The sequence below is a fragment of the Silurus meridionalis genome, chromosome 4 (assembly GCF_014805685.1).
Source record: "Silurus meridionalis isolate SWU-2019-XX chromosome 4, ASM1480568v1, whole genome shotgun sequence".
Lineage (NCBI taxonomy): Eukaryota > Metazoa > Chordata > Actinopteri > Siluriformes > Siluridae > Silurus > Silurus meridionalis.
The window spans coordinates 121,170-138,254 of NC_060887.1; the positions used below are offsets into that span (position 1 = coordinate 121,170).

General features: G+C 39.0%; 1 protein-coding gene and 1 long non-coding RNA gene across 7 annotated transcripts; both read right to left on the bottom strand.

Moving 5' to 3' along the window:
* Positions 1–1,982: 1,982 nt before the first annotated feature.
* Positions 1,983–4,400, bottom strand: LOC124384727. Its single transcript, XR_006925539.1, has 3 exons — positions 4,340–4,400; positions 2,367–2,406; positions 1,983–2,213 (listed from the first exon to the last, which is right to left on the bottom strand). It is a non-coding gene; the product is annotated as an uncharacterized LOC124384727 (long non-coding RNA).
* Positions 4,401–6,114: 1,714 nt separating this feature from the next.
* On the bottom strand, positions 6,115–10,803 carry LOC124384618 (eukaryotic translation initiation factor 4 gamma 3-like). Of its 6 annotated transcripts, none has more exons than XM_046847619.1 (9): positions 10,645–10,798; positions 9,376–9,441; positions 8,407–8,518; positions 8,183–8,283; positions 7,964–8,089; positions 7,013–7,124; positions 6,731–6,845; positions 6,458–6,630; positions 6,115–6,195 (listed from the first exon to the last, which is right to left on the bottom strand). In XM_046847619.1, the coding sequence occupies exons 1-7, from the start codon at positions 10,672–10,674 to the stop codon at positions 6,742–6,744; spliced, it is 651 nt and encodes a 216-aa protein (XP_046703575.1). In that variant the 5' UTR covers positions 10,675–10,798; the 3' UTR covers positions 6,115–6,195; positions 6,458–6,630; positions 6,731–6,741. The 6 variants fall into 6 exon arrangements, with proteins under 6 accessions (XP_046703575.1, XP_046703576.1, XP_046703574.1 ...); XM_046847620.1 differs by having other exon boundaries at positions 7,013–7,091; positions 8,183–8,295; positions 10,645–10,792; XM_046847618.1 differs by having other exon boundaries at positions 8,183–8,295; positions 10,645–10,792.
* Positions 10,804–17,085: the final 6,282 nt, after the last annotated feature.

Sequence of the window (17,085 nt, forward strand, 5' to 3'; positions counted from 1 at the left end):
TTCGGGAACAGCACCATGCAGGACAGACGAGCCCTCCAGAGGGTGGTGCGTTCAGCTGAACGTACCATCCACACCGAGCTCCCTGACCTGCAGGACATCTACAGCATGCGGTGCAGGACCAGAGCCAGGAAAATCGTGAAGGACCTCAGCCATCCCAACAATGGACTCTTTTCTCTGTTGCGTTCGGGGAAACGCTTCCGCTCCCTGAAAGCGACCACAGAGAGAATGAGGAGGAGCTTCTTCCGCAGGCCATTCGGAGTTTAAACCAGGAAACATCCAGGATCTAAGAACTGGCCCACTCTTTCCATCATCACACTTTTCCCCTGCACAATCACACTTTTACGTGCGCACATTATACACTGGACCTGCACAGCACAGTGCACTTTACTTTTCATATTTTCATTTTCTTTTCATATTTATTTCATATTTCTTATATTCTTTTTTATACCACACCATTCCGCACAAGGACACTTTACACCACACCTTACTGCACATGGACACTTATGGACAATCAAAACATGCCTAACATTCCGCACAAGGACACTTTACACCACACCTTACTGCACATGGACACTTATGGACAATCAAAAACATGCCTAACTCGTTTAATGTTTACTGTTGTTTACTGGTTAACTGCACACTGCCATAAAAATATTTTCCGTGTATGTGTATATATAAGTATATATGTAATGTATGTATATATACATATATATTTAGATATCCTGATATCTTTATTTATCTGCCTTTTCTTACTATATTTTTCTTTAAATTTTGTTATTATATTTATATTTTTATCCCCCTTTTTTACCCTTTTTTATTCCTCATGCCGGACCGTCGTTAAAAGCATTTCACTGCATGTATTACCCTGTATGTATGTGTATGTGACAAATAAAATTTGATTTGATTTGATTTGATTTGAGCATTTCTGAAATAAAGAACAAAACAAGCTGAATAATACAGTGGAACCCGGTTATGTCGATGTTCTAGGGGGTCGCCAAAAGCATCGAGATAACCGATAATCGAGATAAACGAAAATCAAAATGGCGGCAATATATTAACATGCTTGGAATTTCTTTATGTACATGATGTGTGTTAATAAATGAGAATGTGCATGCACGTGTTTTTGAAGGGTTTTTTTACACAACAGCATTGCTGCGATTTGTTTGATGAAGACATGCTATAAAATACATACAGTACATGTTTATCTGTCAGGAATCCACCTGCCACGCTTCGGCCCCTTCAGTGTGTCAGGTGCTTTCGGCCGCTTTCTCTGAAGCTCAGCTTTAATCAGCATATATGGTGCTTGTTTAGCGGATCCCGCGTGGCTTCCCACCAGCACTCTCTTAACGGCTGCGCTTTTCTTCCCAAAGCGCACCAGTTCACACACACACACACACACACACACACCCCTCCCTCCCTCTCCCCGATACAGCCGGTGTTCATTCTATGCTTTTGCTGGTCATCCCACGTTCATACAAAGACCGGCTTTCCTCCAGTTCATCGCATAACATTTAACAACAAAAGGCATATGTGCACTAACTAACAGCAGAGATTCACCAGTATACAATACAAACACCTGTAGCAGCTGTAAGACTTGATCTTTCCGCCACTTCATGAGTTCTTCTGCGGCTGCAGAAACCAACGTTAAATGGCAAATTTTTCCCCTTGTGCTCGAGATATTAGGGTTCGACATAAAAAAGACATATCGACATAACCGATAAAAAATGCTTAGAAAAAGCGAGAATTTGGCGGTTCCACTTAAAAAATGTCGACTTAATAGGGTTGTCGAGGTAACCGAGGGCGAGATAACCGGGTTCCACTGTATACTCAGAATCCAAAACTGCAGTGGCTTCTGCTGTTGTGATACGAGCTTCGAACCAGAAAGACACAGCTTACATTAGACTAAAAAGTTTTTGTCTTTATACTCAACTAACGTGAAATAATGATCATATTTCCACTTTGAGAAACTCGTCTGGAGCACATGCAGAAAGGAGTTACAGATTGGGATGCATTTCTTAATCTGATGATAGAGAAGATAACAGAAGAGAAAGAAGAGAAAGCCATTCTGGTACAGAAGGTGCACACTCTGGAGGCTACTTTAGCTATGGAGCGAAAGCAGCGTGAACAGAACATAAATCATAGAAACGACACACACCTCCAGAACATCACCGAGCTCCAGTCTTCCCTGAAACTCCACGAGGAACAGGAGAAATCTGTAGAACGTGAGAGAGAGAGCTGTGTGACAGAACAAAAGCAACTGCAGGAACGTGTTGCTCAGCTCGAGGCCAGTTTGGAATTTAAGAGAAATAAATGGGAGGAGAAAAGCAAGAAGGACCAACTAGACATGAATGAGAGGATCAACTTACCGCTTCTGACCATCAGAGAGCCCCAGGATTCTCTTAATCACTGTGAGGAGAAGAAGGATAGAGCAGAGCATAAGAGAGATCATCTGATGAGATACCAGAAGCTACTGGAGGACATTCAAAAGCTCCAAGAGACCGTGAATCACTTTCGCCTTCTGCTTCAGATGATCAAAAAGACTACAATAAACTCAAACATACAACTGAGCATATCATTTGAACTCACACCTAGAGGTCGACTGATACAGGATGATCAATATATGTTGCTGATTTCTTTGTCCGATATGTTTGGCCAATTATCATCCCCCCTTCATCTCATAAAATCTAACAGTTCATTCATAAGTAACGATACAGAACATTTCTTAAATGATTAATTAATTTGTATTGGAAGATTGTCAAATTATTGTCAAATTATGTCAAATAAACATTTACCATTAAAAAAAGTCAATGTCCAGCTGGTTCAGCATCTTCAGCATGAATTCCACTGATGCTTCCAGGTGAGCTCTTTTGGGTAATTTTTTTAAAATATAAAAGAAACTGACTGTAGACTCAAAAAGTTTGAAGATGCGGAACACAGACACAAGTAATTTATTTTTTTACTGTTTATTCTTTATTTTTACTGAATATCCTTCTGTATCCTTCCCATGTATCTCTCCAATCTTTTAACATACTACAATCCATCACGCTCCCTGAGATCTCAAAACTCTGGGCTTCTAGTAGTTCCTAGAACAGCAAAGTCCACTAAAGGCGGTAGATCATTCTCACATTTAGCTCCTAAACTCTGGATCAGTCTTCCTGACAGTGTTTGGGGCTCAGACACACTCACCCAGTTTAAGTGCAGATTAAAAACATATCTATTTAGCAAAGCCTACACATAACACACATCACATATAATAACCTTGTGCTCCAGAACATCTGATCACATGCACATTATCAACTTGTGCTGTTAATATCATGAACAGCAGCTACGCTAATTCCTCTCCATTGCTTCTCTTTCTCTCCCCATCCCGAGGTTTGGCCATAACCATAAAGAATGTAGAAGACTGCAGAAAGAACATTACTTATAATCTTAAACTCCAGTGCTCATGTTAGTTCTCTCTCTTCAGTGTTCTGTATTGTTGAAAGATTTATGATCAAACTCTTGATGTTACCCAAATGAGGATGGGTTCCTCTTTTGAGTCTGGTTCCTCTTAAGGTTTCTTCCTCATAACATCTAAGGGAGTTTTTCCTTGCCACAGTCACCACGGCTGCTCATCAGGGATAAATGCACACCATTCACCTTGACTGTTGATTTCTGTAACGCTGCTTTGAGACAATGTCTGTTGTGAAAAGTGCTATAGAAATACACTGGAGCACAAGGTTATGATGTGAGATGTATGTTATGTGTAGGCTTTGCTAAAAAGATAAGTTTTTAATCTGCACTTAAACTGGGAGAGTGTGTCTGAGCCCCGAACACTGTCAGGAAGACTATTATACAGTCTTATGGATGTGACCTAAAGCTAAATCTTTAGGCCACGTCCATAAATCCCTCAAGTTAGCAGTTATTAAGCCCCTCATCATGAAACCTAATTTGGATCCAAACACGCTATCAAATTACAGACCCATTTTAAATCTCCCATTTATGTCTAAGATTTTAGAAAAGATTGTCACTGCCCAGTTCTGTTCCCACTTACAAGAGAACAATATCTTTGAAGAGTTTTAGTCAGGTTATAGGCCCCATCTCATTTACAATCAATAAAAATAATCAGTGCAAGTGATCTGATGTTAAAAAAGCCAAACTTTAGAACTTTTTGGTGTTTCTTATCTTGCATTTTTCAGTTTTAACTGCAATAAGATTATTTCTGGATCTTGTGTATTTAATTCTTGGTTTTACTACACGAGGAATAGATACGGTTTCTATAAACTGCTGTGTGTGAACTTGTAACTATTTGGGTTGTTGTATAAATGTTCTCATAGTCGTAAATTTCCTGATGTCTTACCAGTCAGATGGTGTGAAGTATCCTAGAGATGTTATCTGATAGCACTGCTGCTCCAACTCTGCTGGGGTGCAGGCCATCAGGGCGGAAGAACCTCGGACGCTCCCAGAAACAGTTCCAGTTATTAATAAAGAGAAGTTTGTGCTCTCGACACCATGACTGTAACCATTCATTTAGTGCAAAGAGTCTACTAAACTTCTCAGCCCCTCGCTGGTAAGTGGGAAGAGGTCCTGACACTATGATCCTCGTTGTGGGTGATGTGCTGCGTACCGTCTTCACCAGGATCCTGAAATCCCTCTTTAAGATCTCTGTTTGCCTCAGCCGGGTGTCGTTTGCTCCGACATGGAGAACAACCGCTCCGAAGTTCTCGTTCAGGATTGCGGGTACCTGTGCAGCGACATCGAGAACACGAGCACCAGGAAAACAGCGAGTGTGCACCTTACCATTGTCTCCGGTAGCCCCCATCCTGCTGCCACCTAAAAAGATAAATAACTAACAACAATCTTCACTTACTTTATCTTTAATGAGAGTTTACAGTAAATACATTTACAAATAAATACATAAATACAATATGAAAATAAATAATAATAAATTGGCAATTCACACAACAAATAAATTAAATACATTTTTCAGTACACGCACACACACACACACACACACACATTTAAATCACTATCTCTCTAATCACACTTAATTCCTCCAGGATTAATTACAGGTTGGTGACCTCTAACCTCTCATGTGGTGCTGATGTTCCTCCTCAGAAGTCCGTCTGCTGTCTGAAGTCTCAGCTCCACCCTCTTCAGGTCATCAGACTTCATCAGGGCTGTCAATTAAACACAACCTATGTTTATCTACACTTATGATACCAGGACGAGAAAAAACCCTCTGAAGATGTTCTTCTTAAAGGCAACATTTGTGCTGGTTTAGAAATAAAACTGCATCAAGTCTACCAACCAACACACTGCTTTTTACACCACAAACACAAACACTTTTCTCTTTTCTGATCAGACGAGCTGCCATTTGAGTTCACTGACAATGTTCTTATACTAACAAATTAAATGATCACAGTATGATTTTTAACCCATATTGATTATTGCTCATTTTTAAAAGCCCTCTGTAACAACCAGCCAAAAATATGCCAAGCTAAGCGATTAGATCAGACATAAACAATAATATTTCATATCAATTTTCAAGCGAAATGATTTCATAAAATAACTATGCTGTCACTTTTACTCAGCTCTTCTATTATTATTACTCAAGTAGTAGAAAATCTACTGCCCACTGGATCCTGTTTGGTCCAGATCTTCCAGTGGAGTCTGAATCTAGTGTGCAGCCAACAGCTCACCTGCTCAGTAATGAAGTTGTTCCCATCCACGGTTTCAGGAAGAAAATCAGCCCAGCTCAGTTTAGAGTCCCTCCATAAGGCCTCCACTTCCTTTTGGCTCTAAAGTGAAGAAAAACACAGCAATGACTTGAACAAAAAAGAACCGTTTTCAACTAGTATGACAAAACACTTTCCTTTTTTCAGTCATGTTCTATAGAAGATCTCACAGCTCATTATTTGTTTGCAGAGAAGCTGCAATATTTCTGCAAATAATATGCCAGCTCTTGCCACAGGAAGTAGTGGTTTGGTAAATTCACTGGAATTCACAAGAAATCAACAATTAAAAACAAACACTAACTTCCTTTCCAGCAAAATATATATATATATATATAAATGTAACTGTAAATACATGAATAATTCTCTCAAAGAGATTCCTCCTTCCCGAAGCACAGGATTAACGAGCTCCGCTATGTACTGCCATACATAAGGAATGTCAATCGCCATATCATCTGCTATCTCGAGGGTTTCTGAGAACCTGTGTAAACAAGGAGAGGTAAGAAAATGGGGGAAAAGAGAGCAAAAAGAAACACAGACAAAAGTCTTATTAAAGGATTCTGATTCTCTTATAAAATTCTCTGAAAATGACCAAATGTAAAAGCAAGCGTTTTCATAATAATGTTACAATAACCCCATTGGGTGTAAATATGTCATCAAGCTGTGGACATCTCATGACGCAGACAGTAGTGTCTCTGGCGCCAGTGGGAGACGGAGCTGTGTGGTGCAGGAATGTCACTCACCCTTTAAAAAACTGAGATGTGGAGAGGATCCCAGCCTGCAGCAGCTGATGGAACAGATGACCCATGTGGTCACGTGTGATCTGGTTTCGCTCCAGCGTGGTCTCCACACCCACCCGAACAAAAACGTACAGCATCTCGCCCTGGTCCAGTTCCTCCACGCAATGCGAGACCTCCTGCACACGAACCCACCACGATTATGTGATGCAGTAACAAGATAATAACCGATGTGTATTCAACTAAATGTGATCATAAGACACTGCATGAGATCATTACTTTGTAATCATTTATGTGTAGAAACTCCTCAATAATGGATTTAGAGCGTTTCTCCATTTCCTCCTCTGATAGCGCAGCTTGTTTGTAGTCGAGTCTGGCACTGCGTCCAGTTTTACTGAAACACAAGAGACATGATGTGTCATGACTAAAAATGCTCATGCATTAAACTGAATTAAGTTTCAAGAACAACACCTACAATCACAACCTGCTTTGAATATTTTCACAACATGAACACAGGAGAGAGCTGAAAAAGAACACAGACTACATTCACTACAGACTCACCTGATGCTCCGGATGTGGCTCTAGCGCTAGTTTCTCCATCGCAGCCGTTCTTCCAGTTCAGCCGTCGTCCCCCGAAATTCTGTCCCAAATAAATCTTATCATCTGCTGGTAACTACACACAAACACAATTCAGTTCAAATAAGAACGCTTCTTATAAACCTGGTAGAAAAAGTGTACCGTAATTTCCGGACTATAAAGCGCACCCTTATATAAGCATGAAATTTACAAATATTTTTATTTTGAACATAAATAAGCCGCACCTGTTTATAAGCTGCAGGTGTCTACACTAATGTACTTTACACAGGCTTTAACGAAAGACACGTTACACACGGTGTAACGGGTGAAATATGTTGTGCTTCTATTAGGAGCAGAGCGGTATTTTGGGAAAAGACCGGCACTGCATACTTCTGCTATTACTGCGTGTGTGGAGACCGAGGATTATGTCCTTTTTATTTTCTGATGCTCATTTCTAAGTGTCTTTGACTAACCCATAACGCTGTTGCAAACAAAAATAAAAAAGCAGGAGTTTTGGAAACGTGTCTGTGCTTATATGATTTCTGTTGTAACTGGAGTTAGCGAGCTCTCCCTTCACCCAGACTCAACACACTACAACGGCTTGTATCTAAACAGTAGCCTACCAAGTAAGTCATTGTTCACTGTCTTCCTCCTTCCTTTCACAGCTACAGTGGTACTTTGACCTACGAGTGCATTAATGTACGAGTTTTCCGAGGTATGAGCGGTCACCACGCTCATTTTCCACCACTTGGTCCAGTTGCTGGGATTTGAGGTGGAAAGTGTGAGGATAATCAGAATTAGGGAAAACAGATTGCACACATGAGTAAAAAATAGTGGAAAAGGGAAATGGTAATACAGGTAAATATAAGGAGGAAGGCTGGTGAGCTATTAGCCAGAAGAATCTGATTCCTCTCTGAATGCGTGTGTGACTGTTACCTGCAGAGGCATAGGGACGGAAAAGACATTTCCCACTGGCAGAGTGGGCTTCCGACTCCTGCCAGCTTCTGATATGATCTCCTCCGTGATGTCCTTGTTGTCCTGGTTAGGATCTCGGACAACGATCTTAATGGGAAATAAATAGCACATGATCAGAGATAAATAGGTTCATTACTCAGTAAATAAACCAGTACTGAAACAAAGAGTAAGCACACGCACCGTTTTCCTCTTCCTCTTGGTAGATGGATGTTGCTGCAGTGGAGGGACCATTGGGAATGGAGTCTGGTTGTACACGGCCTGATCATTATAGTAGAACATCCCTGCAGCAGACACTAATAAGATCAGTATCAGTTTCAATTAAAGAGCAACATGTGAGGATCATAACATCCTACAAGAAAACCAGGCTTTTTGTAAGGATGACTGGAAAGGCATGATGAACTTACCATTTGTTGGGGTAGTAGGTTCAGGGAGTAGAGTGTAGCATGTATTGAATCCTGTGGGATGGACTGAGTACTGCTGAGGAGGCACCACATGTACTGGAGCACTGTAATAATACTGTAACACAAACAACATATACGTTTCGCATAAAAATCACAAAAATGCTAAAGCTATTTGAAGGTTAACGTAAACAGTATTTGAAACTTGCAGCTATAAAAGGATACACAGGGACAAATTCAAAGCACCAGGGTACACACATGACCCCTGACCTTTCCCACAACTACATCGAACAACCTCCAAGTCTCTACCTTGTCCCTGTGTGCCTCATTACATATAGCACAGTTAGGTATGGTAATGTAGGTGAAGTAATGTGGGTGAGAGAAACTCAGGCAATGCAGGAGGGAAAGACAGGGCAGAGTGAGGGAGGAAGTGCAGGCCAGACAGGGGTGGGATTTTAAAGTCAGGCTAGGAAAGGTAGGTAGAACGTATTTCCTGATTAGCACACATTAGCATACAGATATCATTTTGGTCCAAACTCAGTAATGATTTTGTTTAAATAGAGTTCATAGAGTAAGTAGTTTAATTGATTTGTACAATTCTGATATACTTCATGAATAACCTTCACTCTGTTTAATCAAATCAGAGCCGTGGCCTTTTAGAATGGTTGCCAGTTGCGCTCATACTCCTCTATATGGACATTTTGATAATCTGATTTTAGTAGTCAGTTATGTTTTATAGATCGTTCTGAACCATAATCAGGTCCCCAATAATATCACAGATTGGATACCACTTTTCATTCATTCCTCTTCATTTAGTTCCCTTAAAGACAGAGTAAGTGATCAAGGGGTTTACAAAATGAGCCGTTTGGCTGCCGTAAGTAAAATCTAAATGAACAGTGTGTTTAGGTGATGAGGAAGTGATGGGCTTTAGTTTATTCTGTGTGAAAAACAGTGTGTGTTTGAACTGTACATTACCAGCATTTGTTCTTCTGGAGAACTCGCAGTCATGTTCACCACCACAGGAACGTAGGTCACCCAATACTGTTGATTAGAACAACATGAAAATGTCTGTCACTACATTTGACATCATATTTAATGTTCTCTCTGATATTTACATCTCAGCTGCTTTCAGCTTCCTGTGTTTTGTAAAGAAAATTTGTTCATAACTACATTGTCTTGTTAATGAGTGTGTGGTGAAATAAAAGCATTTATTCTTTTTTCCTTTAAAAACAAACAAACATTGATATCTGATCGAATATAAAATATAGGTGCTGTCTGGGTCACATTATAAATGAAACACAAACAGTAAGAATAATTACGTCTGGTCTTCCTGCACATAAAAGTCTTTATTTAAACACTTCTTTATCATACAGTACTGTTTAATCTTCCACTTCATTTTAAAAGTGTTCGATGTCCAGTAGGTGGCAGTAATGTTCTACTAAACTTTAGCTCCCTCTAGCGGTATCACGATGAATTACACTGTACTACACTTTTAAAGGGAATTTTACATCAAATGTTGCTTTTTTAAATAAGCCAAGTTATAAACAAACATTATCGAATTAACCACTTCGAATTACAAATACCACAAATCCCCAAATTCTACACAACTATAGAGTCAAATGTTGTTAAACGTATCATGTGACAAAAAAAATTTAAATGTTACTAAATCACGGATCTCTGGAAACCCAGACATTATTACACTATTTATAACTTTTAGAATAGACTTTAAAAACTGGACCAATATAAAGTTTGTTTACAAACTTTTACTAAACTTAGTTTATTTATATGATCATCACTATTCATTACATCGCATTACCTCTGTCTTTGTCCCGCTTTTCTTCTTCTACATTTTTTCTTCTTTTTATTTAATTTGTATTGTTTTCCAGCACAGTAATGTGATGAATGTAAATACTGTTATGTTTGCATCATTATGCTATAAAACACATATTATACCATTACACTGCAAACACACCCACATGCAGCACGAGAGTGCCCTCTAATGGCTATCAGATATTATAACATTAATGCAATGTTACCAATGTCACTATGACCATTATCAATTTAGGGGCTTCAGGAAAGTCTTCAAATTTAACAAAACAATACCACAGACTTAAAATACACTGTATAGAAATAAATACAAAACCAAGAACAACACACATTTTGGAAAGAACAAGACACATTTCTTTGTATCATTGTCTGAATCATTTTTAGTAGATTTATAATGAAATGTCAATATAATCTCACCTTCTTTAAGAAGTCTGTAGGCGAAGGCATGAGCTTAATGAAAGTCTCCTCACTGTTCACATAAAGCTACATAACCCCTACAGAGAGACTGCAGGAGTTCATGTCTCATAGACTGTTTCTCTGTAGACTACAGTCTGACCTGTTTACAGCAGCGACGCATTGTAGGATTGAAGGATGAACCACTGTAAACACGAAGAAGACGCACTGTGGGCGTGTCTCCGTTTATTCAGGTCTGTGTCTTTCTGGTTTGAAGGTCGTATCTACTGCGATAGCAACACCTCCAGAAACTCCATGCCTGAGGAGCTAGAAGCTAGAAGCTAACCCGGTGTTATATTCTACATCAGGGGTCACCAACGTGGTGCACCAGTTCGCCCGCAAGGACCACATGAGTCGCCCGCGTGCCTTTTCTAAAAATAGCTGTATCCTACCTTGTTAAATCATTGTTGATAATTATTGTGAGAAATCATTAACATGATCAGTGTCTTCACATAGATCAGGGGTGTCAAACTCAGTGTCAAATCCGGCCTGCGAGATGATTTTATAAAGAGCTATTATTATTGATATTAATGTCTCGGCAAAATGAAGCGCTGATAACACAAACTACAGATCCCATAATGCAGCGCTTCAGCTGCCTTACCGAACGCTAGACTACCTGGAAACTCCTCTGTCTGTGTGCTCATATCACATGTAAAAGTATTCTTCACGATGTGAGGAGGCAGACAGGGTTCTCTGGAACAGCTGGAGTAGAGATGTTTAATAAATGGAGCAATCTCAGTGGTGAGGAAGAAGAGCTGAAATTGATGATACTGTCGGCGGAGAACGCTCCTAAGAGCTGTCCCAGAACGTCTGTGAGATGGAGCTGAATAAAAGAAACCAACAGAGATACGATGTAAAAGGGTGAAATCACAATGACTAAATATAAAATGTATATGTTCATGTGGGGACAAAAGTAACAAGATTATAAATTAGGGGTCACAAACCTTTTGACACGAGAGCTACTTCTTGGGTACCGACTAATGTGAAGGGCTACCAGTTTGATACACACTTCTGAGATAAAAGATTTGCTCAATTACCTTTAATTATGTTATTATTAATAATTAATGATATTTATCTATATCAGGGGTGTCAAACTCAATTGCACAGGGGCCAAAACTTAAAGCCCACTTTAGGTTGCGGGCGAACAGGATAAACATTTATTGAACACACTAAAACAATGTTTTTGAACATAAATATTAATAAAACAGACATGAAAATTATTCCAGAATAAATAAAAATTTAACTTTAAATAACTTAAAATATTTTGCTCTCCATAAAAATATATCATCAAAAAGATCATTCTGAGAAACCAAGAGCAATTGGAGAAACATGAAGCTCAGCTGAGGGCACTTTGAGTTCTGACTATGAGAAACAGCAGAAACAGAAAGCTGAACCTCTACAAGCCCAAAGAGTCGCAGAAAATCTCTGAGGAAACAAAGATTCTTAGGTGAGGGAAGAGAAATGAGGATGGAAACCCGAGAGTGACTGGAGGAAGCTGTACAGCTGTTCAGCAATATGACTTCAGCACTAGAGAAAGAAAACCAGAGAAAGAAAAAGAGGAGATCAAGCTGGACATGTCCTACATATAATAAAGTACAAACATATCAGTGATTATTGTAACTGAATATTTTTTATTACTTCAAAATGAATAAATATCTTAAATAAAGTGTGTTTTGTTTATATTATAAAATTATTATTGTACATCATTTAAATTTAACTAAGAATTAAATTTCACATGATAAAATGTTGGAAAAATGACACAAAAGTAAATGATAATAAAATAAAGGTTTTGTTTAAACCCAATTTTACATGAACAGAAGTTAAAGTAATAAAATAAACAGTTATTGAACAGTATTCACAGCATCAGTTTAAATATTAAATCACAATAACACAGAGATTAAATCAGTTTACAATACATGAGTTCTTCATGGGTTCATCTGATGCACACAATACTATAAAGTTTAGTTCCAATGCAGCCTCATAACATCATAGTTCAAGTATAACTTTTAACAACTGCAGTTAGTAGAAAAACATCAGAACTAACTATTTAATAGATTCATTTTAATAATTCAGTCCATTCAGTTTGGTCAATTCAGTTAGAAAAGATTCGGTTCGATGATTTCGACTCTTTAGATTCAGTTCAAGTGACTCGGTTCAAGAGTTCAGTTCGGTCACTTCTATTCAAAACAATGAGGTCGACCGAGTCTGAATCCATAGATAGTTCAAGTAATTTCCTTTCAGCAGTCTCTCAAAAAGAAACCAGCAGGTGATCAGAATGTTCCTACTCTGTTCCTGGGTTAGTTTCAGGGGTTCACCTCAGTCAGCTTCATCCGGTTTGTGTGTAATCTTCCCTCTGTAATCTATACTTGCGTGTACTTATGTGTGTACTTGTGTGTGTGTGTGTGTGTGTGTGTGTGTGTGTGTGTGTGAGAGAGAGAGAGAGAGAAATAGAGAGAGAAATAAAGTGAGTGACATGATGATGTCACAGGCAGAGGGCGGGGCATCTAGGTGTGATGTCACAGTGTGACACGTCTATATAATTCAAAGCGTGCTTTTGTTTCTCATTTGTGAATTTACCAATTGTAAGTAAAGAGACACTAAAATTGACAACCACCAAACAAACAAACAGCAGCAAGAAGCAGCAGCGATTAGCAGCAACTAAAAAAACATTACAACTTCTCTTCTATTGAACATTTCTTCATACAGGTACCTGGTAAGTCGTCTAAATAATTATGGTAGAATATTGTAGATTATTTAGTAGAAGACTCGAAAAGTACAAAGTCATTATTTAGTGACATTAGCATGGGTAACTAGCCGGCTAGCTAATCTTAGCTTTTATAGTTTAACTTTTTATATTAATCCAACAAATGTACCTAATAATTAGTATAGAATCTATTAGATACAATGAAGTAGCTTAATTTAACCTATTTATCCCATATTTTAATCAAACTCATGTAACCTGTTTACTCCAAGTATAATTAACATAATATACTAATAAATAGAGTAGAATAGGGTCAGACTGGGACTACAATTTTAATAATCCTTGCAGCCGTGGCATGTTTTATCTGTTGTGGAATTCCTTGTCATTGTTTAGACAATACGTACAGCTCCCAGTGTATAAAATTACAGGTGAAGAGTCTTCTACAGAAAACATCTCCACAGATATGGATCAAAACATCTATGTGGATTTGGATGGAGGGATTATGGCCCTAGTCAATAAGAAAAAATGACTGTAACAAACGTTTTCTTATAACTAAAAGCACTAAACTCTTTCTACGCTTCAATTCTGATTCTTTGATTATATCGTATATAAATCATGTTGTTGTTGTTTGTATTTTATGCTGTGTGCAGGACCATGGCAGCTGGTGAACATAGGTGGCTTCTGCAAGGTATGCGTCTGCATCAAGGCACATGTTTGTACATCAAGCATGTGCTGAGGGGTATCGCTTCAACTTTGTCACCTCTAGACCTACCTGCGATGCTTGTTATTTCCTTGTTCTTCAAAAGCACTGCCTGTGGTGCCTGGAGCAGACCACCTGTCCTTTAGGTGAACGGTGCTATAATTTCTTCCGTAAATGGTTCAGGTTTCCACCAGAAAAGGACGAATTCGTTTGGGAAACTGATGAGGACCCGTTCAGACCGGTGATGGACATTCTGCACCACGCTGACATGTTCTCCCAGATGGAATGTGGATAGATTCCATCCAGAACTTTGTCTATGATCTTTCTGCAGGACTTAAGCTGATCACCCGTATCGTTCATGTGCGTAGGGCTATTACCCTTGCCCAATCGTTTGGAGTTCCTGCCAGCTCGCTGGGTGCGCCAAGCACTCACAGTTTTCTGTTCACGGAATTCGTCATGCAAAGCACCTTTCTAACGTACTACACCATCATCTTCTGTGGCTATGTTCTATGGACAACTGAACCAGCGAAACATCGTGATTGGAATTCTCGTCCTATCCTTTGTCACAAATTTCACACAATCAGGAAAGACTCAATGGTATTCTCATCGAAATGTCACGGTGGTGTTTTGAGGTTTCATCATGAGGTGTGGTCTTCACTGCAGTCTCACAGTTCTATATCTGCTCTTTTGCCGGACTGGATCAGACGACTATCACCCATTCCAGTAAAAAAAAAAGGCAAGTGAGTCTGGACATCAAGGACAGGAACTGAAAGCTAAACCTCTCCATGTCCAATAATAATTAATAAAATCAATAAAAATCTAAAATATGAAATCACTTGTTTATTGAAGTGTTCGACATCATTTAAATCCTGATTCTAAATCAGTGTTTCTCAACTGGAAGATGCTTTTAAGATAAATAATTAAACTCCACATGATAAACTTTTGGAAAAAAATGTGACAAAAGTGAAATTGCACAATTATTAAAAGATGAAGTTAAACCATGATTTTTCAAACGCCGTATGACCTCCTCATGGATTCTTGCATCTTGCTTATATCCCTCTTGTGGGGCAGGGGGCTGTGACTCGGGGTCATAATGCTGAGGGGGAGGGAGGTCAGGAGGAGAGGAAACTGGTCCTCAGTCCCACATTGTGCAAAACACCACACACCCTTATAATCTTACACACTGAGCATCTGAGGGGTGAAGCCTCTGTCACCTGTCATATTATAGACTACATCAGGACAATGTTAACAATTTCTACATGTTGTTAAAGTCAACAAGAAGCCAGTCATCACGTCCTGCAGCTGCCTGTAGTCTGTTCCCTACACTGCTATGTGTCAGGATAAAGGAATCATGTGCTGAAGCAGGTCAGTGTGCCACAATGTTTGTGAGGGTCGTGTTAGAGTCACATATGACTTGCACTTTAACAGAAAGCTGTTTATCAGTGTTGGGCAGTAAAACCGATAACGCGTTACTTTTACAGTAACTAATACTGTAACTTCGTTACCGTTACCGTATGGTGCGTTACCTGTTACTTTTTTAAATGAATTAATTTCGGCTGAAGTGTAGACTACAGCCTAACCAGCTTACAGCAGCGTCGCATTGTAGAATTGGTGGATAAACCACTGTAAACAGGAAGAAGACGCACTGTGGGCGTGTCTCCGTTATTCAGGTCTGTGTGGCAGTAATGGGGAGTCGAGGCGAGAGCAAGACGAGTTTCTCAAAGTGGAAATATGCTCATTTATTTCACTTTAGTTGAGTATAAAGACAAAAACTTTTAAGTCAAATGTAAGCTGTGTCTTTCTGGTTTGAAGCTCGTATCTACTGCGATAAACAGCAACTCCAATCTGTCAAGCTCCTCCAGACACTCCATGCCTGAGGAGCTAGAAGCTAGAAGCTAACCCGGTGTTCTGTTCTACATTGTTGATAGTTTTCATACTTCAGCTGTGAAAGGAACATTTTTAAGAGCTCAACACAACAGCTTTTATGATGCAGAAGCCACTTTAGTGTTTGATTGTGAATATATAATTCAGCTTGTTTTGTTATTTATTTCAGAAATGCTTGTGATATATTCAGTTTGTGCTGCTCTGACTTTAATAAAATAGTGTTTAAAATGACTTTGTGTTTAAGTCAGTTTTGTGTTTGTATAAACCATAACACATAAAAGGGCATTAATGGGAACATTAAAGAAGGTTCTTTAAACACTGCTGTTTATTAACATATACAAATTCCTTTTCATACGGAGTCTTTACAGAAATATGAGTACAGTCAATTGTGTTGATTACATTTGTAAAACTGAACATTGCTGCAAAGTGCATTTTTATTTCAGCCTGTTCTTGCACAGTGAAGGGAAACCTGATGTATCGACTACCCACCTTAATAATAACATCCAAAATGACAGGCATTATGACACTCAGGGGCAGATACCAGACCTATAGCATGAGATTTAATAGAATTATATTATATCTAAAGAAGATCTTTGTGAAAAAGTTGATTATATATAATATTTATATAAAGTATTTCCTGTCTGCCATTTCCCACTAGAAACAACCTGTTGTCATTAACCCCAGAGTGGTGAGGACCTGTATTTGGACGGGGATGGCATGGTTCTGGTGTGTTTCCCTCTGTAGTACTGGACCCAATTCAGCACATAGATCCTGGAGCACAGCTGTAGGAATCTAAATCAGCTTATTAGCCAGTCATCATCATGGACAAGAAATCATCATGGTCTCTGGAGACTCTTTTTCTCCTTAATCTTCCATTGGTGTAATCCTCCAGCAGTGCCATCATGCAGCATTACACACTGGAGCCACCACAGCATTTATGATTTATTCCAGCTCATTATGGAAAGATAAAATAAACTGATATTTGGTCCTGTGCCATGAACATAAATGCAATAAAAGCTACAGAAAAGCTCCTGCTTCCCTCTGTAGCAGGTATTTTGTTAGTGTTAAGATGGCAATATCCAAAAAGGGAAATCACGCATCAAGGTAAGTTTTAATGTAC

Excerpts from the sequence above, each read along its gene's own strand:
- LOC124384618 (XM_046847618.1), bottom strand. The coding sequence starts at position 10,674 with ATGCCTTCGCCTACAGACTTCTTAAAGAAG. Across the intron at positions 9,442-10,644 it reads CTACAGACTTCTTAAAGAAG|TATTGGGTGACCTACGTTCC; the intron begins GTGAGATTATAT and ends TCTAATCAACAG. Across the intron at positions 8,090-8,182 it reads CCAAGAGGAAGAGGAAAACG|ATCGTTGTCCGAGATCCTAA; the intron begins GTGCGTGTGCTT and ends TTTCCCATTAAG.